This window comes from Rosa rugosa, chromosome 1 (assembly GCF_958449725.1).
Source record: "Rosa rugosa chromosome 1, drRosRugo1.1, whole genome shotgun sequence".
Classification (NCBI taxonomy): Eukaryota; Viridiplantae; Streptophyta; class Magnoliopsida; order Rosales; family Rosaceae; genus Rosa; species Rosa rugosa.
Window position 1 is genome coordinate 35729163 of NC_084820.1, and position 27629 is coordinate 35756791.

General features: G+C 36.7%; 2 protein-coding genes and 1 long non-coding RNA gene across 3 annotated transcripts; all 3 read left to right on the top strand.

Moving 5' to 3' along the window:
* Positions 1–10516: 10516 nt before the first annotated feature.
* LOC133726765 (uncharacterized) lies at positions 10517–14288 on the top strand. Its single transcript, XM_062154380.1, has 6 exons — positions 10517–12591; positions 13005–13290; positions 13392–13478; positions 13570–13674; positions 13824–14067; positions 14137–14288. The coding sequence occupies exons 1-6, from the start codon at positions 10517–10519 to the stop codon at positions 14286–14288; spliced, it is 2949 nt and encodes a 982-aa protein (XP_062010364.1).
* A 621-nt stretch (positions 14289–14909) lies between these two features.
* Positions 14910–15761, top strand: LOC133726775 (uncharacterized). Its single transcript, XM_062154393.1, has 3 exons — positions 14910–15060; positions 15200–15441; positions 15557–15761. Exons 1-3 carry the CDS (start codon positions 14910–14912, stop codon positions 15695–15697), a joined length of 534 nt encoding a protein of 177 aa, XP_062010377.1. The 3' UTR covers positions 15698–15761.
* Positions 15762–15875: 114 nt separating this feature from the next.
* LOC133724755 (uncharacterized) lies at positions 15876–16469 on the top strand. Its single transcript, XR_009853971.1, has 3 exons — positions 15876–15968; positions 16062–16169; positions 16305–16469. It is a non-coding gene; the product is annotated as an uncharacterized LOC133724755 (long non-coding RNA).
* Positions 16470–27629: the final 11160 nt, after the last annotated feature.

Sequence of the window (27629 nt, forward strand, 5' to 3'; positions counted from 1 at the left end):
TACTTTTCAATGCTAATTAACCTAAGTGAAAGCACCTAGATTAATCCTATCAAACATGTAATCAAACCCTAGAAAGCTAGTCAATCATGACATGTTTAACGCATAAGACATAGAGAAAGGCTATCAACTCAAGTGTACAACTTAGTATGGAAAAGTCCACCTAATTGCAATCCTCGTTAATTAAATTCGATCTTTGTCCAAAACCTTTACTACTTTTGATTCAAGTCACACAAAGAAAAAAGTTGATTTATGTTCTTAAAACTAGCACCAATTGCATGCAAATCCTATAAGTGTCGACCCAAATAAGATAAACATATAAAAGTTTTCTGTAAAGCAAATTTAATTAAACAAACTCACATAAGCAACTCTCGAATTACAATATATGAATCTGAAAATTCTCAATTAATCATAAAATTCCAGAAATTAACAATTGTTCAAACATATATGTCAACTAGAAACAATTCCAACGAAATCAAACAAGGTTACAAAGAAAGAGGTTGAATTACACCGTGAGATGGAGATGGGGATGAAAGATAAAACGTATGGAGTCTTGAATCTCGAAAGCAAGCTTCAAGGTGGAGAATGGATGATGATGCTCACGGCTTGGTTCTTCTTCTTCTTCGGCCTTGCTTGAACTTCGTGCCTTGCTCTAGAGGATGGAGAGAGCTTTCGCGTATATAGTAAATTTCTGAATTATGGGGGTGTCTAAAACGTCTAGCATAGGGGGAGTATATATAGGGGACGTTGGCCTTGGTCTCCAAGTCTTCATGAATCTTCTATTATTTTCCAAGGAATTATCAGAAAATGCCACATAACTTCAACCAATCACAAATTGCCATGTAAGCCCTGGTGTGTCATCCAACCAATCATAAGCCTTCAAAATAAGTCCCAAATATATTATTGCCGAATATCCATGAATTAATTCTGATTTTCTTCTTTATTTTCGGCCAAAATTCCTTTAGGAATTGTAGGAATGAATCTGGACTTGTTTTTGAACCTTTTATTCCTTAAATCTTCCATGGACTTCCTTTAATGTCTCCCCTTGATTTTCTCTTGATTTTCATGACAAAATACAGATTTTATTCCTCATTTTCGTCCAAAATATATTGAGGGGATTTAGGAACGAATCTGGACTTGTTTTGAGCTTTTTCTTGTTGCACAATCCCTTGAAACTCTCCCTAGAATATCTCCAATGTTTTTCCTTGATTTCTTCTTGATTTTTCACATTATCTTCATGATTTCCCACGGCAAAATCAGATTTAATTCCTCCAAAAATATCTCCATTACGTCACAAACCCTAATATCCATGGGCCTTTATCCATTTTGCCGAAAATCCAACTTCTCTTGAGAGTTCTTGGGCCTTTATGCGTCACCTTCAAGCCATGTCATCTTCTAATGTCTTCAAGAAGCTTCTCAACATCATGACACTTCAATATTTTTGATCACACTTCTTGGACAGCCTAAGGAGTCATTTCCTTTCTTGGACAGGATTTCCTGGTTGAAACAGGAAAACTTCTTTTCTTCATTTCTGCTCATTTCTGCATCCTCTAGTGGCTTGTCTTTGTTCCCTCCAACGTTGGCTTGTTCCTCTTTCCATTTACGAGCTCATTTCAGCTCATTTATTCCAAGTACCTGAAAATAGAAACTGTTAATGAAAAATAGAAACTTTCCTAAAATGAAAAAATGGAAACTTTCCTAAACTAAAAAGGGAAACTTTCTAAAAATGAAAAATAGAAACTACAAAATGGAAACTTTCTACAATAAGGAACTTTCCCAATCAAAGGATGGAAACTTTCCTAAACAGAGTTTTATTAAGGAAATAACGCAGGAAATGTAGGGAAATAACAGTTAAAACGTCGCATTAAAATGCTCCTATCAAATACAAAGGATAATTTTACAAAAAGAACAAAGAATAAAAATATATACAAGTAAACATAAAGAGGGGGGGTTTAGGATTAATAAATTGAAAATTAAAATAAAGAAAATAAAGAAAATGTAAAAACACATATACAAGGGTGGAACGCAAGGAACAAAGATCAAAACCACAATCATATGAATGAAATCCAATTACAATTCCTATAGTTGATTTTCTATGTCATGAGAATTAAGTTGACCATGTGAAACGTTAGAAAGCAAACGATTTCCCATATTTTACTTTCCTTCAATATTTAATCTAAGTGAAAGCATCTAAATTAAACCTATTGAACATGCAATCATAGTATAGAAAGCTAGCTACTCAAGAACACATTCAATGCATGAAGAACAAAGAAAGGATGTCAACCAAAGTGCACAACCTAGTTATGAATAAGTTCACCTATTTGCAATCCTCCTTAATTGATTTCGACTTTTGTCCAAAGCCTTTACTACTTAAATCTAGCTCCAATTACATGCATATATCCTAAGTTGGCCACCAAAGAACATAAACATGCAAAAGTTTTCTATGATCCAAAATCAATCAAGCAATCTCACATAAGCAACATATAAATCAACATAAAGAAATCACAAATTTATTTCAAAACATAAAACTGGGCTTTAAACTTTGCCCTTAACGTCATGTTAACTATAATTCATAACTCTACGCATCAAACAAATGAAAATAAAAGCAAGTATGAAATACACCGTGAAAGATGGATGACAAGCCTTGAGACGAAGAACTTGAAGATTCTTGAAAGCAAGCAATCTTCTAGGGACGACACAAGGATGGATGGTGGCTAGGATCTTGATGTATTGCATGACTTCTTCTCTTCCTTGGTTGAGATGTAGAGCTTCTAAAGACTAGAGAATGGAGAGAATTTTTGGTGTGTAGAAAAGAATGGGAGAAGAGGTGTGTTGTATTGTGTTGTCGTGGTGGTGTTGTTGGTGTTGTGTTGTGTAGAATTGTGTAGAGAATGCTCCTATTTATAGGAGGATGGCAACTTAGTCTTCAAGTCTTCAAGATTGATTCACACAGCATTAACCAATCAGATAATGCCACGTCAGCTCTGCTATGTCATCCAACCAATCAAAAACCTCCAATTTAACACCTTGATTTAGGGAGATTATTTTTCAATTAATTGCATGATTATTTTCTGATTTTTCTCTTAATTTTCGGCAAAATTGCTCTTGAGTGAAAATAGGAATGAATCTGGACTTGTTTTGGACCTTTTCTCCCTTAAATCTCTCCATGGCTTTATCATTAACATCCTCCCCTTGATTTTCTCCTGATTTTCACATTAAAATTGCAGATTTTATTCTCTAATTTCAGCCAACATATCTTGAGGGAATTAAGGAACGAATCTGGACTTGTTTTGAGCCTTATCTTGTTGCACAATCCCTTGAAACTCTCCCTTGATTTTCTCAACGTAATCTCCTTGATTTCCCATGCAAAAATCAGATTTAATCTCCCATAATATCTTCAAGCCATGTCGTCTCCTAATGCCTTCAGGTTTCCTAGCCTCATCAGGATTCCTAGTCGGACCAGGAATACTCCATTTCTTCATTTCAGCTCATTTCTGCATCTCTTCTGCCTTCAAGCTCATTTCTTCTCCATTTATTCGATGTACCTAGAAAATAGAAACTAAATTAAAAATGATTAAGTAAAGGAAATAACTAAGCAAAATATGGGGAAATTACTATTAAAACATCGCATTAAAATGCTCCTATCATTTTTTTCCCCAAGTTTTCACCAATTTGCATTAGTAATTTGAACTTACCTCTGGTTTTGTTTTTTTTTAGTATTTGTTTTGAGTTATATTGACTCATAATATCTGCTCCTTAGGAACCAATAAACTATCTCTGATGGCATGTTGATCAAATAAACTATGTTCACCATTTTCCCTTGGATGTGAGATATAGATAATTCCACTTCTAGTGCTTTGCTTCGGATATGCATTGTGAGAACAAAAATGCTCAATAAGTTATTTCAGTAAAAATAATTCTCTTTGCCATCTCTTTTGTATTTTTGATATGAACTCTTTTTGTTTCCTTATTATCTTGTTTCTTTTTGTCTGTTAGCACATCTAGAACTGTCAATATATGGGGTCTTGTTGTGACTTTGATTCTTACGGAGCTAATTAGATTAATGGTTCAGTGATTGGTACAACAGGGACCTCATGGTATATATTTATGGGCAGTCAATAACTAAACACCTTTCTTAATGGAGACTAAATCAGTAAATCCTTATCATAATGTACCTTGGAAAACAGTAATCGTATATGTACAACTATTATAGCAATAGACATCGCTTAACAATGATTGAATGTTGAACTATGTTTACTGGACTAGAACATATCTTTCTATTCCTATTCCCTGTTCTACAAGAAGTATGATCAAGTGCATTAAAAAAAGAAGAAGTTGTTACTGTACTATTCATTAACTTGTCCATTTTTTGCAGCTTTCAACTACTGAATAGGAGCCAACAAGTCTCAATATCCAATTTACAAAAGAAGGTAAGACTTCTTTTGTTATTTCTTATTACAAACTTTTTTTATGGTTATGAAACATAGATATGCTCTATCTTATATTAAAATATACTAAAACATAGATATATAGTACTTCTTGGCTCACTACAAGAGAAAACCCCTTTAGAGACAAAAGTATAGGAGACGCAAGTCATGCGCGTCTCTAATAACTATGATGGGTGACAAATTTTTTTGATTTGTCACCTAAAAATCGTCATCATAAGTTAAGACTTGCATTGTGATTGCGAGACAAATTAATAGTGAAAGGAGACAAAAAAAAATTGTCGCGCAAAGATAAAATAAATTTTTAATCCCTATTCTTTTTATAATTTAGGCGGTTTGGCTTCGTTCATTCAGCGGGAATTATCGGCGGCATCATCAAAATTTTGAGAGAAAAAAACTGAGATCTTAAACCGCCAAAACGTCGTGGTAAAATAGGGTGAGATTTCATTCTCCCCACCTCCAACAAATTCACGACTTGGAACTTCAACCTACAAGCGACTCCCACCTTCGACAGGCATCTCCGCTCGGCACCATATCCATCATCTTCTCTGTAATCGGTCTCTTCTCTTCACTTATCTACCCCCAAAGCCCAGACCCAAAATCATCAATCTAACCTCTTGTTTTTTGATCGATCAGGTAAAAGAATTTTAATTTATAGCTGGTTTTCTTCTTATATTTTGACTCGTTATTTCAATGGGTATTGTCAATTTCCTTCGAATTTAATTGTAATTGTGTTTTGATTAAACTGTACCAGTTCGGACGATGGGTTCTTATATACCAGTTCGGATGATGCGTTCTTATATGCCAGTTCGGATGATGGGTTCTTATACTGGTAAGAAAAACAATGGATAATTGTTTGAGACGTGAATTCTTGTTTGCTATAGACTTTTCAATTTCAATTTTGTGATGAATTTGGTCTTTTCGATTTCTGTTTCATATTAAATTGTGTTGGGTTGATTTGGTTTTCCCTTGTATTGAGTTCCAATATCTGTTTCACATTAGTTCTGTGGAGTTCTAGATGGTAGATTGATTTTATACTATTATCTTCTTCTTCTTCTTTTTTATTTAGAGTAAATCGTGGTCTTCTGGTTTCTTTCTGAGGTAGTGATGTGGTGTTGCTTGCTTATGTCAAAAGATAAATCGAACTTTGGAGGATTTTAGCATCGCTTAGAGGGTACACAAAACAGATATTTGTGTTGATTTGAACCTTTATTTCAGATGTTAAGGATGCTTGTCTCATAGTCTATATTGATTAGTTTCTCTAGGTACATACTGGCTAAGGTTGATTAACATGATGGGAGTTCTCCAACTTAAACTAACAGAGGCGTAAGACTACACTTATCTAACTCTACTAATTGCTCCTATAGTTGACTGTGACTTGTCTACTTTTGATGCATTTCTAGCATAGCCTGAAAGAAAGCTTCATCACTAGCTAGCTTCATTTTCTTCCCTGATTACACACTATATATTTTTGTTCTATTCATTCCTGCAGCTGCTGTTTGAAGTATCATAGAAAAAGAAATTGCTGTAGTATCATAGAAAAAGAATCCAGGTATATATACTCTAAAGTTCCACATATAGTATATTATATCTGCCTCTCACAATTGTAGGAATTCAACGGAGTTCTTGCAACACTATGTCTGGTTTGTTGTTGTTACTTTCTTAAGGTTTCTGTGTTATACATATCCAAAATAGCAATTTTCTCGGTCTCATATTGATGTGTTTGACCCAAAGATATGGAGTACATTTTTAGGGTAGATCTATTGGTTTTGGAGGAGGGACTCTGGAAATTAAGACTTATCTTGTTTAGGCTTGTTGTTACTTTTTTAAAGTTTCTGTGTTATTTCTTTCTTTATTGTACTACAGCTACACTTTTATCTTGTTCTTTCTTTCGTCAGCTAGTTCTAATTTTCAATTTATTTTGCTTTTGTCTTGATTTGTTCCAGGTTTTGTTAATCTCCAGTTTTGTTAGAACTTGCATTAGTATTACACAGAAAGTGTCCAGGTATGCTCTAAAGTTCCACATACAGTATATTATATCTTCCGTTTTTTCTTTTTTTCTTTTTTTCTTTTTTTTTGGCATGGTTTAAGTATCTAAGACCAGTACTCCGGTAGTGTCAAAACATAGTGGTAATGGACATGTATATAAAAGAAAAATAAGCAAAAACATTATATGATTTGGAAATGTAAAGTGTTTCTTATTGAATTGCATATTTGGTAGTTGGATAATGATTATTTTGCTAACATGTATTCAGACTTTAAACTCTTGAAGAACTTGGACTTGTCAAGGCTTTGGCATTACTAAAGTGGAGACTATATTCCTACATACACTTGTCTGTTTTTGTGACTTAAGATAAGCAACCTTCTCGTTTTTATTTTTCATTTGAGTTGGTACTTTCAGTCTTACTTGTCAATTTATGTTACTGCAATTTTCAAGTCCTAGTATGGTTGATCTGTTGCTTTTTCTTTCTCTTTTCTCTTTGGGTCTAGTTGTATGTTCAGATTACTTGACATTTGGAGCTCAAATATTTTATGGACATCCTTTCAATATTCTTATTTTGTAACTACTGATCTCAATCCATTGTTTGCTGAACTAATTTGAGCCATGTGATATTTTAGGTGAATGATAACTCTCCTGCGTTCATCTCGGATATAATGCTTTTCAAGCTTCTATTAGAACCTAAGACTACTAGTCTCTTAATTGAAGAACTAGATGAACTGTAATTAATAGTGCTAGTGCCTTTCAGACCATATAGAAAGCTTATGTGCAAAAAATTGTATCGAATAGTTTTATTACTTGGTTTTTGATACATTCTTGTAACTTAGCATGCCGCTAGTACGTATGTTTAAGCCATCTAATGTTTTGCATTCCAAATATTTATTTTGATGAGATAGCTAGAAGTTCCTGTCTCTGTGCAGATAGATATCTTGGCAAATGAGGTTGAGGTCGAGGTCATGAAGAGCAGAGTCATTCATTGTTTGGGCGATGGTAATAGGCGTAGGGATAAGGATGAGGTTGAGATTGTGAAGAGCAGAGTCATTCATTGTTCGGGGGATGGTGATATGCACCGGGATACGGATGAGGAAGAACATGAAGATGAGAATGCAGATAATATGTATTAGGAGCTACTGTTTCTAGGCTACATATGCTAGTATCATTTTAGTCCTTAGTTAGAGAACTTGTTTATGTTGTCGATTTAGTACATTGAAGCTGGATTGGAGTTGATCAATGCTACATTTGTCATCTTTTTATTGGAGTAGTGAATGTTTCAATTTGGCTATTGCTTATTTCAATCTTGTTTATTATATCAAGTAAACTGATATAAATAATCAGTAATATTATCTATTAATTAAACAAAAAAAAAATGTAATCAGTTTATGCTTGTATGGTAAGAAAATGGGTGACAAAATCTGTTTGTCACCCTTAATCAAGTTACCCCGATTTAGAGTTTCTTGGGCAATTGTGAAAGGTTTTAGGAGACAAAATGCAGGTGTATAGGGGACGAAATGAATTTTGTCGCCCTTATGATTGGGTGACCGAATTTACAGTTTGTCACTAATGAGAATCTGTCACGCTGTTTTAGAGACAAAATTAGTGACAAAATCATTTCGTCACCCATACCAGTTGGTGACAAAATTGTACTAATTGGTGACAAAACAGTTTTGTCTCTAAAAGGGTTTTTCCTTGTAGTGGCTAGTATAATCAAAGCAAGATGGTCCTTTATTGAATAGCTTTCTGTTGAAATTTAGTTGTTATAACTTAGTTTACTGTCACTTTTCTAATATTTGCTAGAGTTAGTCCTATCGTTGATGGATAGAAGTTGGATTCAGTTACCCACTAGGGGAAGGATAGAATATATCAATGGGGTGAAATGATACGCTAAAAGCAAGCGCATAATTTAACCCTGAAATGTCATCGTTAGTACACAGTAAATAGGGATCCATCTAATCTGGGGATTGAGGGTACACCTGTCAATAAAAATACAAAGACAATTATTTACAGAAAAATAAAACAAAGTATAAACATATTTACGAAAAAGGGGGGTTTTTGGATTTAGGTTTTCGAAAATTAACTAAGTAAAGCAGATAATTGAAACATAAAAACATAACTACACGAATGGAATGAGAGAAGCAAAGATCAAAACCAAAACCATGTTGAATTCGATTCAACCCTAATATTGTTTATCTAAGTCATGAGAAAGGAGTTGATCATGTGAAATATTCAAAGCAAATAATTTCCCATATTTTACTTTTCAATGCTAATTAACCTAAGTGAAAGCACAAAGATTAATCCTATCAAACATGCATTCAAGCTCTAGAAAGCTACACAATCATAACATGTTTAACGCATGAAACACATAGAAAGGCTATCAACTCAAGTGTGCAACTTAGTATGAAAAAGTCCACCTAATTGCAATCCTCTTTAATTAAATTCGGTCTTTGCACAAAACCTTTACTACCTTTCAATTCAAGTTACACAAAACCAAAAAGTTGATTCATGTTCTTAAATCTAGCACCATTCATATAAAAACCCTAAGTGTTTCGAACCACAAAAGATCAAAATACAAAATATCTATTAAGCAAATTTAATCAAATGATTCTCACAAAAGCAACTAAGACTTACAATATAAGATCGAAACTCTCATTCAATTCATAAATTTCAGAATTAAAAACCTTGTTCAAACATACATGTCAACTAAAACAAAACCAACGAAATTCAAAGCAAAGGTTACAAAGTAGAGGTCGAATTACACCGTGGATGGAAGATGAGGATGGATGTTTGGCGTAGAAATCCTTGAAGCTTGAAAGCAAGTCTTCAATGGTGATGGTGGAGGAATAGGTCACGGCTTTTTCTTCTCTTCTTTGGCCTTGCTTGAATTCCATGGCTTGCTCTAGAGGATGGAGAGAGGGAAAGAGATGCTCAAGGCAACAAGATGGTTTTCTGAATTTTTCTAAAGTGTAAAGTGTGTAGAAGGGCGGGCCTAGACGTCTAAAATGAGGGGATTATATAGGGAACGGCAAACTTGGTCTCCAAGCCGTGTATTTCTTCTTTGTTTTCCATGGAATTAAATTGATAATTCCACATAGCTTCCACCAATGAGAACTTGCCAAGTAAGCCCTATGATGTGGTCCAACCAATCAAAATTCTCTAAAATACCTTCTTATTATTTAGTTGCCGAAATATAAGAGATATTTTCTGATTTTATACTTCAATTTCGGCCAAAACTCCTTTAGGGATTCTAGGGATGAATCTAGACACCTTTTGAGCTTTTCTTGTTGTCCACACTTCTTCTTCCCTTAAAAGTCTCCCTAGAAAATCTCTTTGGCGTCACTTTGCTTGATTTTCACGTTGCTCCTTGTTTCTCTCTTGATAATTCACGGCAACATAGGGTTTTACTCCAACTTTACTTCTTTGACGTCACAAAACCCTAGCTCCCTTGGGCCTATATCCATTTTTGCCGAAAATCCAATTTCCATGAAGTTCTTGGGCCTTCTTGCGTCACTTCCTTGCCATGTCATCTTCTAATGTCTTCAAGAAGCTTCTTAACATCATGACACTTCAATATTTTCGATCACACTTTATGGACGGCCTAGGAATCATTTCCTTTCTTGGACAGGATTTCCTGGTGGAAACAGGAAAACTTCTTTTCTTCATTTCTGCTCATTTCTGCATCCTCTAGTGGCTTGTCTTTGTTCCCTCCAACGTTGGCTTGTTCCTCTTTCCATTTATGAGCTCATTTCAGCTCATTTATTCCAAGTACCTGAAAATAGAAACTGTTAATGAAAAATAGAAACTTTCCTAAAATGAAAAACGGAAACTTTCCTAAACTAAAATGGGAAACTTTCTAAAAATGAAAAATAGAAACTACAAAATGGAAACTTTCTACAAATAGGAACTTTCCCAATCGAAGAATGGAAACTTTCCTAAACAGAGTTTTATTAAGGAAATAACTCAGAAAATGTAGGGATTTACAGTTAAAACGTCGCATTAAAATGCTCCTATCATGAAACAATTCATGAATTTCGCAATTGCCCACATGAAGCCAGGGTCTGATTTGATACCTTGTCCGTGAATGGATTGCAATAATTTTCGTAAATATAGCCCAGACCAAGTTGAGGATCATTTATATGCAAATGGAATGGCTAAGGATTACACTAAGTGGACAGATCATGGAGAAAATGACGATGATTTTGAACTAGAAGATGACATTTTGGAATCTGAAAATGAAGAGAATGTTGATGTTGTAGTTGAAATGTTTAATGAATTCCAAGCTCATGATGATAGGGAATCTCAAAAACTTGTCCCTATTATGGAAGAAAATAAGTTTAGACGATTGATGAGGGATGCAGAGCAAGAATTATATCCTGGTTGTCGAAAATTCTCTAAATTATCCTTCATTGTAAAGCTGCTTCATTTAAAGATAATGTTTCATGGTAGCAACAAGTTCTTTTCAGCATTGCTTGAGTTAGTGAAAGAGGCATTATCTGATGGAAATACATGTCCTAGATCTCATTATGAATCAAAGAAGATTATACGAGACTTGGGTCTTAGTTATGACAAGATCAATGCATGTAAAAATGATTGTGTACTCTTTTGGGAGGAGTATGAAGATAAATTGGAGTGTCCGATATGTCAGGAACCTAGGTACTCTTTTGATAATGGGAAGAAGAAGATTCCCCAGAAAATCTTGAGATACTTTCCATTAACTCCAAGGCTGCAAAGATTATTTATATCGAAGAAAACGGCTGTAGATATGAAATGGCACAAGGATAAACGACCAGATAATGAGTATATGAGGCATCCTGCTGATTCTCAAGTGTGGAAGGACTTTGATCTAAAGCATGAGTCATTTGCTATGGATTCTCGCAATGTTAGGCTTGGATTATCATCTGATGGCTTTAATCCATTTGGTAATTTAAGTACCTCTTATAGCATGTGGCCTGTTTTTCTTGTTCCATACAATCTTCCGCCGTGGAAATGCATGAAAGATCCATACTTCATGATGTCATTGCTTATTCCTGGACCAAGAGCTCCTGGAAATGACATTGACGTGTTTCTACAATCGTTAATCAAAGAATTAAAGCAATTATGGGAGGTTGGGGTTGATACATATGATGCTGGTTCTGGACACAATTTCCGTTTAAGAGCTGCATTATTGTGGACAATAAACGACTTTCCTGCATATGCAAATTTTTCTGGATGGAGTACCAAAGGAAAAATGGCGTGTCCTACTTGCAATGACCAGACACCTCATCAATGGTTGAACAATTGGCAAAAAATTGTATATTATGATCATCGTCGTTTTCTGCCACAAAATCACAGATTCAAAAAAAATTTGGAGTTTAATGGTAAAGTTGAGAAGAGATTAAAACCTGCTTTATTATCAGGGGATGATGCGGTTCGCCAATTGACTCATGTTTCACAACCATGTTTTGGAAAGGGGAAGAAGAGAAAGCGTTGTGCTGATCATTTGAATTGGAAAAAACGAAGCATTTTCTTTTACTTACCCTATTGGCACACACTCAAGCTACGCCACAATCTTGATGTAATGCACATAGAAAAAAATATTTGTGATAATATTTTGGGTACATTGATGGACACTGAAGGTAAGACGAAGGACTCATATAAGACTCGTCTTGATATGGAAGAGATGGGCATCAAGTCTGATTTACACCCTAAATGTATTGATGGTGTGATTAAGTTTAGACCAGCATATTACACTTTTAATACAGATGAGACGAAGGGTTTTTGTGAGTTCTGTAGTTGTACGAAACTTCCAGATGGCATGGCTTCAAATATCTCTAATTGTGTGAACAGTGCTGATTCTAAGATTTATGGTTTGAAAAGTCACGATTGCCACATTATATTGCAGCGACTTCTTCCTGTTGCCTTGCGTGGGTACTTGTCTAAAGATGTTCGTGATGTCATTATAAAATTATGTTTATTCTTTAAGGAGTTGACTTCCAAGACTTTGAGATTGGATGTTTTAGAAAGACTAGATAAGGATATTGTTGTACTCCTATACAAGTCAGAGTTGAACTTCCCACCCTCATTTTTCAACATTATGACTCATTTGCCAATTCACTTGGCTTATGAGGCCATACTTTCTGGACCAGTACAATACCGATGGATGTTTCCATTTGAGAGGTAATATTTAGAAGCTTTAATTTCTTATGTGGTTGTGTTGATGCATTTATTTCTTTTTGGCATGTGCTGATGCTTCTATATTTGTGGTTGTGGTGGTGCATTTAAATTTTTTCTTCTTCTTTGGTACGTGCTGATGCTTCTATATTTGGGGTTGTGTTGATGTGGTTGTGCTGATGCATATATTTTTCTTTATTGTGCTGATGCACTTATTTCTTTTGTTGTACTAGTGCTAAAAAGACTATCAATTTGTTGAGAATGTTAGTTCATTGCTTCACTAGAACTGCATCATTTTCGATTTATTTTGGATAAGAAAATTTATCTTCTTTTACCTCATTAATCTTTATTTGTAACATAATTGGATTACTTTATGTATACATAGTTTGGTATTAACTGTTATTTACATTTCTTTGCAGAAAAATGCATAACTTAAAGGATTATTGTAGAAACAAAGCCCAGCCCGAAGGATCAATTGCGGAAGGTTATTGTGATTGTGAATGCCTGACATTTTTCTCCACGTACTTTCGTGATGTTGAGACAAAGTTTAACCAAGTAGACAGGAACCATGATGTAAGTGAGAGAAGGATGGGTTCATCTGTTTTCACACAGAATGTTAAGTTGTTAAAGGGAGCAGTTGATGATGTTCTTAGCCTAACTGACTTTGCAAGGATTCGATGGTATGTGCTGAATAATTGCGATGAAGTACTGCCATATATAAGGTACATGAGCTGCTGTAATGTAGATGTGTATTCTTAATGCGCAATAATTTGGCCAAGTTCTGAATATTTCGTTCTGCATGCAAGGAACATAAAGCAGAACTTGAGAGGCAAAATATTCCAAACATAGGAAAAGAACAACAACAGAAGTTTCATAAATGGTTTTTACGACGTGTGAGTGATGAATATTTTAGCATATATAATTCCAAACTGTACTTGTGTATTTTTCATTGCTTAGTCTAATATTGGTAAGTTGTGTAAATAGGTTCAACAGATGCAAGTTGAGGGTTCAACAGAAGATGTTGAATCCTTACTAAACTTGGCCAGTGGACCTCAGCATGAAGTGGCACGATATAGTGCGTGTATAATGGCATAAGGTTTTATACTCAGAAACGCGACGCAAATAAAAAAACTCAAAACTATGGAGTGGTAGTCAAAGGAGAGCATCGTGGTAAAAGTATCGACTTTTATGGTGTTTTGAAAGATATAATTGTGTTATCATACCTTGGAAATAATCAGGTGGTCATTTTCAAGTGTGATTGGCTGGACCTCAATGCAAGAAGGGGAATTCAAGTTGATGAGAACCAGTTTACAAGTGTTAATTTTACCAAAAAATGGTATATGAATGATCCATTTGCATTGGCATGTCAAACACAGCAGGTATACTATTTGAAAGATACAAAGCATGGTAGTAATTGGCGTGTTGTAGAAAGGTCGCTGCCTAGAGGGATGTATGATTTTACAGAAAAAGAAACTGAAGTGGGTGATTCATTAGAGGAGGTAGAAGATCCATATCAGCAATAGTCACATGGGTATGTTGATTCAATTGAAGTTGATGTTGGAGAGACGTCATTACATAGAGATGACATAGAAATGATCGTTGTTGATTTGAATGCTAAAGATAGCGATGCAGAAGATGGCGACTTTAATGATGAAGATAATGAGTTGATGTCTTATGATGATATCAAGGGCGACTCTGCGTAATAGAATCCATGCATATTCTATTCCACAATTTTGTATTGTCATGATTTTATCATATGTATGTCAATGTCATACAAAGCTTGGGTTTTTAATTCTAACTTCCAAGTTCATTTTGATACTAGTTCATTAGTTTGTTTAATGCATTAGGATAAATATATTTATTTTGTTGTATAAGGTAAGCATTAAAACAATTACTTCAAGAGATTTAGAGTCATGCTAATAGCTCTTTTTTTCATGACAGGTTGTGTGTGTATATATATCATTATGGCTAATGGTAGACAAGGTCCAAGGTTTCTACATCAATTGCGGACGAATGCACTGCCACAACACCAAATGCGATCATCTACTCAAAAGATTTCAAAGCTTGCAAAGTCTTGAAGCAAGCCTACAACACCAGCACAAGCATCGGCAGCCCCATTGCACTCATCAGTAGAGCAGATTATCACTTCCATTCCTACTCAAAATATTTCAAAGCATGCAAAGTCTTTAAGCAAGCCTACAACACCAGCACAAGCACCGGCAGCCCCATTGCACTCATCAATAGAGCAGATTATCACTTCCATTCCTACTCATGTTCCAAAACATCATTGTCCACCTCAAGTTCAATCATCACCACTTATGCGAATGCTAAGATCAACTTCTGTTAAGCAAGGGTCAACTTCTATTAACCAAGGATCAACTTCTATTCAACAAGAGTCAACTTCAACTGCAAATCCCACAGAGCCTACTCAAGTTGCTTGTTCTCCCACGGTAGAAGAGATCACTAATACTAATAGTAAGTAATGAAACAAAATGTACATAATATGATTAATAAGTAAAACAAAAATAATTTGTCAACTGAGCTTTGATAATTTAATGGTATAAATAGTATTTTAAATTATTGTTTTATATGATCAGTTTGATAATTCATGTAGGTGGTGCAGTTTGCAAGAAAGTGCGTGGTGAGACTCGATGTCTTGAGCTATCCAAGAGGAAGCGCGATGGTGTTCAACTTGATATTGATATTCCAAAGCATACTATGAGAGCTGTAGGAACAAATTGTCAATTCTACATTACAGGTATGGGGTGCTTTGTTCGAAAAAATGTTCCACTGCAAATTAAGAAGTGGTCTGAGCTCTCAAGAGAAGATGTTGCTTTGCTAATTCGCCATGCCCGTGTAAGTATACCATTCCATTTTCTTCAAATATACTAGACCTAAATTATGTACAAAAAATTATTGTCTATCACATTAAATCTGCCTTGTTTGCTAATATGGTATCATATGATATTAGGAAAAATTCAAGTTGAGCAATGAGTCTCATGTGGATGAGGCAATTGAGAAACATATGATGAGATATTTTACCACTTGGCGCTATAATTTGCGTAAGAAATTTCTGAAATATGACTCAATAGCGGAAGCTGTAGAAAATTGACCTGAAGATGTGGAAGAGGAAGATTGGAACTATTTGATCGCAAATCTGTGGCAAGATGGAAAGTGGCTGGCTAGAATTCTTTCAATGTTTATTTTTTCAAGCCAATTAGTAATTTTTTTTTTCATCTACAGTTGTACTTGCTATAGATTGTGGAGTTTGTGATTTGATTTTTATACAAGAAACAAGTGAAAAAAACAGGAAAAACAGAGATAAGTTGGAGATAATACATTGTGCAGGGACAAAGGCATTTAGTCGCCTTAGAACTGAAAATGTAAGCTTCAATTTCAGTTTTTTTTGTTAAGGCATGTTCAACTATGAAAGGTGTATGTGACATATATTTTGGGTTGTGGTTAAACTAAAATAGCGAAATCCTGAGAATGGAGAGGAAGTTGGTCGTATTGACCTTTTCAAGCTCACACGATATAGCGAAAAGAAATCTGCATGGGTTGGTGATACTGCAAAGAATGCTTTTGTGAGTTGCTATATTTTTTATTTCAATTATTGTTTTATTGTAAAAATAACAGTACTTACAAAATGGTTTATATATATATATATATATATATATATATATATATATATATATACATACATGTCCACTCTTTTGTAGGAAGAGATGAAGAATCTACAAAACGAGCCACAAATGAATGAAGAAACTGGTGAAATAATGTCTGAAGATGAGATCTATGATAAAGTTCTCTCGAAAATTGTTGGTCCACCTCGATCAGGCTATATACGAGGCTTATGAGCTGGGCCAAAGCCTAAAAGATCTAAACTTGCAGCAAATGATGCTCAATTAAGGGAGGCAAATCAAAGGGCAGATCAAGCAGAAAGACGAGCAATGCAGCTTGCAGAGGAGTTGATGGCTGTGAAGTCTACTGCAGCTCAACAAAATGAGGAGTTAAAGACAGTCAAAGCTGGTGCAGCTCAGCAAAATGAAGAGTTAGAGGCAGTGAAGGCTAGAGCCACTCAACAAAATGAAGAGTTGGAGGCACTAAAGGCAAGACAAAATCAGACTGACACACTTTTACTTAAATTGATGGCACAATTATCCCAAAACTAAAGGTATGCATACATGAGTCACTTGGGCTGTTGCAATTATATTATATTATGGAAACATAATTATAGTGTATAGTGAATACTAGGCCTTTTTAGATGCAACTCTTACTACATTAGGATGAAGGTTATAACTTGCTATATATGTTTTGTTATATTGCAGATTTGGTCTAAGCTTCAAAAAGTACGTACATCTTGCAAACTCTCATTGAAGGCTCATTGAACTTCTAGAAAGACTTGAATGTAGTTTTGTGATACGCTAAAAGTAAGCGCGCAATTTAACCCTGCATGTAGTTGTCAGTATAGAATAAGTAGGGATCGTTCTAGCCGGGGATTGAGGGTACACCTGTAATTGCAAAAACAATTAATTAATTAGTAAAAGTAAAAAGTATTATTTACAAAAATAAAACAAAGAAAAGAAATATATACAAGTAAACACAAATAAGGGGGTCTTAGGAATATAAAATAAATAAATAAATAAATAAAATAAAGAAAAAGTAAAAACATATATACAAGGGTGGAACGCAAGAAATAAAGATAAAAACCATATCCATATGAATGAAATCCAATTACAATTCCTATAGTTGATTTTCTATGTCATGAGAAATAAGTTGACCATGTGAAACGTTAATAAGCAAACGATTTCCCATTTTTTACTTTCCTTCAATATTTAATCTAAGTGAAAGCACCTAAATTAAACCTATTGAACATGCAATCATAGTCTAGAAAGCTAGCTAATCAAGAACACATTCAATGCATGAAGAACAAAGAAAGGATGTCAACCAAAGTGCACAACCTAGTATGAAAAAGTTCATCTATTTGCAATCCTCCTTAATTGATTTCGACTTTTGTCCAAAGCCTTTACTACTTAAATCTAGCTACAATTACATGCATATATCCTAAGTTGGCCACCAAAGAACACATACATATAAAAGTTTTCTATAAAACAAAATCAATCAAGCAATCTCACATAAGCAACATATAAATCAACATATAAAAATCACAATTTTATTTCAAAACATATAAATGGGCTTTAAACTTTTCCCTTAACGTCATGTTAACTAGAATTCATAACTCTACGAAATCAAACAAAGGAAAATAAAAGCAAGTATGAAATAGACCGTGAAAGATGAATGACAAGCCTTGAGACGAAGAACTCGAAGATCCTTGAAAGCAAGCAATCTTCTAGGAACGACCAAGGGTGGATGGTGGCTAGAATCTTGATGTATTGCATGACTTCTTCTCCTCCTTGGTTGAGACGCAGAGAGCTTCTGAAGACTAGAGAATGGAGAGAATTTTTCTAATGAAGAGGTGTTGTGGTGTTGTTGTGTTTGTGTGGTGGTGTGTCTAAAACGTCTAAAGAGGAGGCTATATATAGGGGAAGGCAAGGCTTCATGAATTTAATTTCCGAAGAATTTTCTGGTTGCACCACACAGCTTCGACCAATCACGTAGCTCCACGTCAGCTCTGCCATGTCACTCAACCAATCAAAAAGGCTTCAAAATCAATCCCTAATATATATTGTTGCTGATTTTCCCAAGATTTTATCTGATTTTTCTCTTAATTTTCGGCCAAATATCTAGGCATGAACCTAGACAATGTATCCGGACGCATTTTGGACCTTTTCTCCCTTAAATCTCTCCATGGCTTTATCCTTAACATCCTCCCCTTGATTTTCTCTTGATTTTCACATTAAAATTGCAGATTTTATTCTCTAATTTCAGCCAACATATCTTGAGGGAATTAAGGAACGAATCTGGACTTGTTTTGAGCCTTTTCTTGTTGCACAATCCCTTGAAACTCTCCCTTGATTTTCTCAACGTAATCTCCTTGATTTCCCATGCAAAAATCAGATTTAATCTCCCATAATATCTTCAAGTCATGTGGTCTCCTAATGCCTTCAGGTTTCCTAGCCTCATCAGGATTCCTGCGTTGACTGAGATTCCTAGTCAGACCAGGAAAACTCCATTTCTTCATTTAAGCTCATTTCTGCATCCCTTCTGCCTTTAAGCTCATTTCTTCTCCATTTATTCGATGTACCTAGAAAATAGAAAATAGATTAAAAATGATGAAGTAACGGAAATAACTATGAAAAATATGAGGAAATAATTATTAAAACGTCGCATAAAAATGCTCCTATCATTTTGTCTATTTTGAAATTGTTATCAAGGATGGATATTAACATCTCTATATTTTGGATTTGCAAATGTAGTATTTCAAGATGGAGATATTGACTGGTTTTAGAGTACATTTCACTTTGTGGTGTTGGACTATATATTGAATGCTACTTTTAGAAGGTTATTGCATGAAAAAATGTACATTGTCTCCATTTTGAAAATGTAGCGACACACTTAGTGATCAAGTTTGTTGGTTATTAACATCAAACTTAACAACCTAGAATAGTTGCCAATTTAGTTACCAAATTATCAGTGACCTAGTAATATGGTCACTAAAATTATTCAATTTAGTGACCATTGGTATCACAATTTAGTGATGAACATGTAGGTCACTAATGTCATTATCATTTGTGACCATATCATGGTCACTAAAGACATTTTGAATTAGTGACCAAAAATTGTGGTCATTGAAGACATTTCGAATTAGTGACCAACTTACAATTGTTGGTCACTAAATAGAATCAGTGAGGGACCTATAGTGACCACCCGAATTTGGTCACTAACCAAATTTAGTGACCAAATTTGCTAGTTTTAATGACCAATGCTGTAATAACCTCGTTTGAGGAATAATACGAACCTCGTTGGGAGAATAATACGAACCTCGTTGGAGGAATAATACGAACATTTCACCTCTTCCTTTAGCTTTTCACTCTTCCTTTTGGCTGTCTCGGTCTCCCTCTTTCGTCCCAAGCATAATTGCTTCTCTTTTCTTTTTCTCTGTCACGAGCTCTCTCACTCTCTCTCATTCTCTCTCTCTTGTCCGAAAACACAGAAAGAAACAGAGCAACGCCCTCCGTTCTCTCCCTTCCTCCACCGGCCATCAATCGACGCCGGACAACCTCCAGTGGCTTCGTCTCAGCCTTGCAAAGCTACCTGCGGCGATCTTGGGTCACGGCACAGCCGGAAAAGACGGCGAAGAGATCGGGTTCGTCCAGCCCCGATTTGGTTCCAAGCTTGGTAGCTCGAGTTACCGATCACGAAACCTTCTCAAACTCCATCCACAGGTTCGCTTCAACCATCTGAAACTCTCAGAAGCACCCTTGCACGGCGGCGCTATCTCTGGAGGCGGCTAGAGCTCAACCCCGATCGGATCGAAACGGAGCAAAAGTGTAATACCCCGGAAAATCCCAATTAAATTCCATGGTTTTTTAGAAATGATTTCACGATAGTAGGAGCGAGTACGAAGCTTGGAAAAGTTGTGGAATTAGTTCGAACGATTTTATTTTCGAAAACGAACGTTTTTAGGGGGTCAACAAAGTTGACTTTTTATACGTTCAAAATTTGGGAAAACTTCCTTCATAAAAGTTGTAGAGCTCGTCGATATGATCGCGTGCATATGTCGAACGAAATTTTTGGAGTTCGTACGATTATGTTACGAATTTTGGAAATATGAGATTCTTTTTTTATAATCTCTTTTCCTCGGATTCTCTTTTTTTTTCTTTTCTTTTTCTTCCTTTTCCTTTTCCTTTTCCTTTCCTCCGGGTCTCCTTCCTTCTTTTTCTTTTTCTCTTTTTTCTTCTTCTTTCTCTCTCTCTCGTTCTCCCTCGCATCCGAAACGAAGAAAAAAAACAGAGCAGCAGCTCTTCGATCAATAGCTCCTCCCTTAGTCCACCAAACGGCGTCGGACCACCGCCATTAGTTTCGCCTCAACCTTGCGCAGATGCTGGAGGCAGCCTTGCGCGGCGGTACGACCGGAAACGACGGCGGAGGCACGAGTCCGATTCAGCCCAGTTTTGGTTCGAAGCTTGATATCTCGAGCTACAAGCCACCAAAGATCATCAAACTTCACCCACGAGCTCACCTCAACTTCCTGAAGCTCCCAGAAGTAACCTTGCACGGCGGCGTGGCTTGTGGTGGCGACTGGAAGCTCAACCCGACCTAGATCGAAACCGGACTGTGGAGCTCGATATCTCGAGTTGTGGAGGTTCGTTTTGAGTGATTCTTGAACTGGAGAGCTCACCTTGAACTTCTGAACAAATATCCAGAAGGGATCGAAGCCATTGGAGGACCTTTTTACGTCAAACTGGAGCTCGCCGGTTTCTGCAGATTTTCCGGCCAACTCGACTGTTTTGGTATTTTTCAACCTCTTCCCATTAATTTCTGATCTTGTGCTAGTTATGAATATTGACCAGCATGTAAAAATAAAGAACTTTCATGTTGGAAGTTTTGGCTAATTTTGACTTTGAATGGGTGGCGGTGCCGCCACTGTGATGGTGGTTTCCGGCGACCTCCGGCCACCCCAAGGACAGTTTCTGTCCATTTTTGTGTTCTACATGTCGATACGATCATTTCGATATATTATACGCAATTTTTGGATATCGTATGATTTAGTTATGAATTTTATGATTTCGATTAATTTCGATCGTTCGATTAATGTTTCTTGAAGATCGGACAGTCCGATGGACTTGTAGTTTTGATATGTTGATCGTATGACTGTTCTGATGACTTTGAGAGGTCACGGACGAAGATCCGACCGTTGGATCTTCGTATAATTGTGAAATAGTGTTTCGGAAGGCGATTCGTGAGAATCCGACCGTCGGATTTCCATAAAAATTTGTGGAGATGTTTGTAAGGACGATTCAGGAAGATCCGACCGTTGGATCTTCGTGATAATTTTGGAGGATGATCCTAAGGGCGATCCGTGAGGATCCGACCGTTGGATCATCATATAAATTCGATCTGACCGTTGGATCATCATTAAATTAGAATCCGACCGTTGGATTTCCGTATATGTGTGGTTTATGAATGATTGCTAAGTTAAGATCGTATCTGACTAGGTGATTGACGGTTTGAGTTGGTGGACGATTGTGGATCGTATTTTGAGCTGAATTGAAGACGCAGCGGGATTATCGAGGTGAGTAAACCTCACGTGGTTCATATTACGAACCCAATACAATTAATTGCTTATTTTGTTGCAATCATATGAACTATTGTTGGTGTTACTAGACATTCCTGTGTGAATGTCTATATATATATTATTTACGTGAAATAATATGTATTGTTGGAGTTGTGTTGAGTTATTGTTGAGAAACAATACATTGTGAGAGGTATTGAGTTTATTGTTGAGAAACAATATATTGTGAGAGGTGTTGAGTTTTATTGTTGAGGAACAATAAATTGTTGTGATCTGTGGAGATCACTAGGTCACGAGGTGACCATGGCATCTATTAGTGAATCACGCTCTCGTACCGGGCTGGTGGTTATTAATAGTATTAAATCGTAATCACGTCTGCGGCCGGACGAGTGGTTACGTTCAGTTAGAGCTCTAGTCTGTCTGCCAAATGTGGAGTGACCTTATGAGTGAAATTGAGAGTAACTCATAAGTGTCAATATATATATGGTAACCTTATGAGGGAAATTGAGAGTAACTCATAAGGGTCTATATATATATATGAGTCTGTCTACCAAATGTTGGGAAATCTTATGAGGGAATTTGAGAGTAACTCATAAGTGTATATATATATATATGAGAGTGAGTGATCTTATGAGCTAAATTGAGAGTAACTCATAAGTGTCTACATATATATATGAGAGTGAGTGATCTTATGAGCTAAATTGAGAGTAACTCATAAGTGTCTATATATATATATGAGAGTGAGAAAGTAACGTGGGTTTGTGGTAGTCTTGAAATCTAATAAATCAACAGTTCTTTCTTGTTTACTCATACTGGCTGTAAAAAGCTTACCGGGTTTTGTGTTGTTGCAACTCCCGGTACACTATTCAAATTGTGTAGCGGGTAATCCTACAGGACAGGAGAACCAGGACGGTGATCGTGCGGTTAGAGCAATTGTTAGAGTTTTACAACAATTGTAAGTTGTGAGGTGTGTTATGCTCATTTGAGCTTTATAATATATTGTGAGAGTGAATTGTAATAATGAACTCGAAGTTTCGAGATTTGTTTTTTTGTAATTGTAATTATTCAGGTTTCGGATTTGAATTTATCATTCAAAATCCGGGGCGTGACAGTTTGGTATCAGAGCGTAAGGTGCATATTTGGTGATGTGTCAATACCTTCCGAGTGATGGCCCGTCTGCAGCGGATCCCCATCGTGTGCTCTTTGGTATTGGCTAAGTCATTGGGTATGCGTGAGTGTTGGGAGTTGTTTAGGCCGCTAGGTCGTTTAGGGAACGTGAATACATTCCCTATAGTATTGACTTGGTTAATATGAATTTGTATTTGACTTATACTATGTTTTAAGTGTTATACAAGTATTAGCCAAGCATACTATACTCCTTAGGTGATGGATATTCGAAGGGGTTGTACTTAGAACCTTACAGTTGTCTTGTAGGTTCGTATGAGAATAAGTTCAGTGGCCGCGAGTTACAATCCTTGAGGAATAGGAACCTCTTGATTCAACTCTGTTAAGTCAACGAGGATTGTTTTATGGAAATGAGGTTCTTTTGATTGTTGAAGTGTTTGGTTGAAGGCATGGTCTGGACCTATGCTCGTCTGTAATGTGGATACGAGTATTAATCGATGGTAATTTTGCCTTTTTAAGTTGGATATACTAATGTTCTTGAATAGATTCTTGACTCATGTGGAGTTGTGAGTAGTGTTGCGGTTAGGGAAGGAATTATTGCGGTTACTTCTTCCTTGTGCTTGTAAGTTGTTAAGCAGGGTTTAAGGTGCGAGACAAGAATTTTATTTTGTGCTCGATGGTTAGAGAGGAGAGACCATTGTTTTGGGTTGTCGTTGAGTACTATAATTCCTTCAGAATCAGGATTGTTGGTAGAATTGGAATTAGTAGTAGTTTTGGTGATTCTGAATTTGAATTGAGTTCGCGAGATGTGTCTTATATACGTGGTTGATGTTACTTGCATCATTTTGGAACGATACGTTACGATTCACAAGGAAAACTGGATTTGAAATTTATTCATTTGAACACCATGGGTTGATGACCTGACCGTGACTTGTGAATATAGTTTTGTTCAAGTGAATGAAATTGAATTTTGTGGCCTTTGTGTGGTGAACTAGTTTTCTTAAGTTTTGGATCGTAGTATGGAGATGGGCTGCAGTGAATTTGAAGTTGTTGTGTGTTTTAAGTTTAAGTAGGCGGGACACTTAAAGTTTTGCAATGGAGTTGATTTTGGTGTAATTAATTGGGAGAGTTAGAATCAGTTCTTGTGAATGATGTTGGATGAGAGTGTGTGCCTTTGGTGATTGATTTTAGGTGTTATAGTTAAACGCAATTTCGGATATTGATTTTAGTGATTTTGTTAGGTATCCATAGTGGTTCAAGTGAATTACTATGTGATATGGAGTTTGATTTGATTTCTGAATCGCTAAATGTTAGGGATTGAATTGTGGTGAGTTTTTGTTGAAACAATTGATAGATGGAATTATCGAGATTCTATAAGAGTTGTAAGAGTAACTCTAAAAACGTGGGTTTTTCCTAGCTAACTCAGGATGTGTTTAGCTTTATAAATCCCTAATCCTATCGATGAAATTGTTGTGTTTGGTTTGACTCAGAGGATACTAGCTAGACCTCGATGCGACTTAATTGATTGTTGGATTCTTTTTGAGTGATTGTTTTTATTGCATCATTATGAAAGATGTGTGCAGTAGAGTTGTTTATGGTTTTGAAAACAGTTTTGGGTGACCAAGGTTCGATCCTTGGTGTTGTTGTTGGTTAAACAAACAGGAAAGAAAACATGCACACCATCTTATTGAGTTTATTTTACAAAAAAAAAAAAAAAAAAAAAAAAAAAAAAAAAAAAGCGAGGACTATGCTATACTAAGCCTAGTCAGCAGCTCCGGATGGGTTGAGGCTGAGCTCAAGAGAAACGTTTGAGCCACTGTGGTAACCGCCTGAGCCACCAGAATAGTAACCAAAAGCGCTACCTTCCTCGGAAGTAGCCTTCAGGTTACCAAAGACGTCCTCGCCGTGCACGGGGAACAGAGGAAGAGTTTGAACCTCCTGGTGATCTCCTCCTCGTTGTTGCAGGGATGTTTGTCCTCCTGTTGTGCCAAAAGAGTTGTACTGGTATTAGTGTTGAAGGGTGAGGAAGATTATGAAACAAAATTTAAATAAATAAATCCTTCATTACCAGTAGAATAGGTGGAACCAAAGTTGAGATCAATGGATCTACCATCATCAGTAGAACTAGTGGACCCAAAATTGATGTCAATGGATCCACCAGCTGGCCCAAAATTGATGTCGATGGATCCACCAGCACCAGTAGAACCAGTGGACCCAAAATTGAGATCAATGGATCTACCAGTACCAAGAGAACTAGTTCTCATGGGCACTGGAGCAGCCTGATTACACCTATTCATCTGCTTCTCTCGAGCCCTGACGTTCTGGAACCAAAAGTAAATGTTCTTACCCTCAACATACCCATACTGGTTCAGCTGGAGACAGATCTCGTGAATGTGCTCTGTAGTTGGGCACTTAAATCCCTTGACGTAGTAAAGATCCTTGAGGATTCTTATTTGTTCTGGAGTAGGAATCCACCTGGTACGGCTTCGCCAGAAATCCATGTTGGCACTACTTCCAGCTGCTTGGGTGTTTCCTCCCTCCTCTGTTGGTTGCTGTTGTTGTGGTTCCATTTGTTGCGGGGTTTGGAGCTCCATTAGTTGCAGAGTTCGTGGCTCTTGGGTCATGGGGTGAGAGGATGTGGAAATCGAGGAATACATGGTTTAGTGTTTGAGGGAGATTTTGTTAGAAGGATTGGAGTTGTTGAACTGGTGATTGGAGATCTGAGATTCTCAGAGGAAAGATGAGATCGAATCTTCAAATGGAAGAAAAGATCTGAGAAAGAAGGATTGAAGATTTGGAGGAAAAGATTGAAGATCTGAAAGTTCAGAGGAAAGATGGGATTGAATCAACTAGATGGGAGAGAAGATCAGAAGAGAAGGATTGAAATTGATGAAGAAAGGATTTGAGAAGAGAAAGGCTGAAGAGTTGAGAGAGAAAGGCTTGAGCTCGGAAGAAAATTTCTTTTCTTTTGGAGTGAACAGTTTTTCCCCAGAATGCACCTATTTATAGAACAAGGTGAGCAGATCTCCACCGTTGGATGAACGATCTCAGAATTTGAATCCACGCGTTGGATTAAAGTCATCCGAAAACCCGGAAAAGTTGTTGGCGCGTGGAGAGCGTGTAAGGGGACAGGCCGAACCTCGAGATGCTGTGGCAGACAGCTTTAGCCGAAAGCAGATTTGACTGCCGTAAATCACGGAAGGGATAAGCCGTGACACAAGTGGGCCGTACTTGGGCCTGTCTCGGATCAAGGCATCACTGTAGCTGTGGGTGGAGGCCTGATGGGCCGAGTTTCAGAAACAGTTTTGGACATGATGGGCCGAGTTTCAGAAACAGTTTTGGATACGTTGGGCTGGGTTTCTGCAACAGTCTTGGATGTTTTGGGCCGAATTGTTGAAACAGTTGAAACAGTTGGTTTAAATAAAAGGATTGGTATGGATAATAACGTGAGCAGCCGTGCTCGAGTGGTTGAGTGTACAGTTCGTGTACAAGAGGTCTGAGGTTCGAACCTCGCCTCTCGTTTATTTTTATTATGTTCGTTTATGACATAATAAGTATAAAATTTGTACACATTATATTAAGCACAGCTTGTGCTCCAGTGGTTGGGGGACAAAGGTTTCGTGCAGCAGGTTGAGGTTTCGAACCTTGCCTTCCCCGTTATTTCATTTATGTCACTTATGACATAATAAATATAACACGTGAGCATATATTAATGAAGGCAGCTCTTGCTTCAGTGGTTGGGAGCAAAACCTTCGTGTTTGAGGTCGGGAGTTCGAACCCTACCTCTTACAAATATTTTTGGGTCTCGTATATGCTTGATATACGGACGTATATACGGTATGTACGGTATACATACGTATATACGGTCTGTACAGTATGCATACGTATATACAGTTGTACGGTATGTATACGTATACACGATCTGTACGGTATGTATACGTATATACGGTATGTACAATTTCATACCGTAGCCGAGCTGGAAGTGGGTGGGCCGATTGGTAGGCCCAAATAGTAAGCCCAATTGTTCGGCCCGAATAGTAGGCCCAAATGTTAAACCCAAAGTGGTTTGGGCCGGTTCGAAATGTGGATGGTTCGGTTTCTTCGGCCCAATTGGCCAGCCCTAGTGCTTAGTCCAAGGATTGAGCAAGCCCAAGTCATCATCATTGGGTGACATAATTTATTGGCGTGCTTTTGGGGATGATTTGTTTTGAGTGATGCATCTCTATGGTTGTGAAGAGTGGTGCATGCTTAAGTTTTACTATGGAGATTTACCGTGATGCTAATTGAGTAGCGAAACACTTTGTGGGAGTGTTTACTGTGCTTGTATGCCAGTACAGAGTGATGATCTATGTGAAGATCTATGTGATGATCTATGTGAAGATCTATGTGAGGATCTATGAGATGATCCATGTGACGATTTTGTGTATGTGATGTGGAGTGTTGTTGAGCAGTTGTTGTGTGAGTTTACGTTTGTGATGAAAGGATTTAGTGGCCATAGGAATGTATTTTTATACAAGGGCTGTGGCTTTGTAGATTACTACAGATTTGGAAAAGATGGAGATCCTATACTTAGGTCAACCTTAATCGAGAGGAATTGACTTACGCTTAAATTTCGGGACGAAATTTCTTTAAGGAGGGTAGACTGTAATACCCCGGAAAATCCCAATTAAATTCCATGGTTTTTTAGAAATGATTTCACGATAGTAGGAGCGAGTACGAAGCT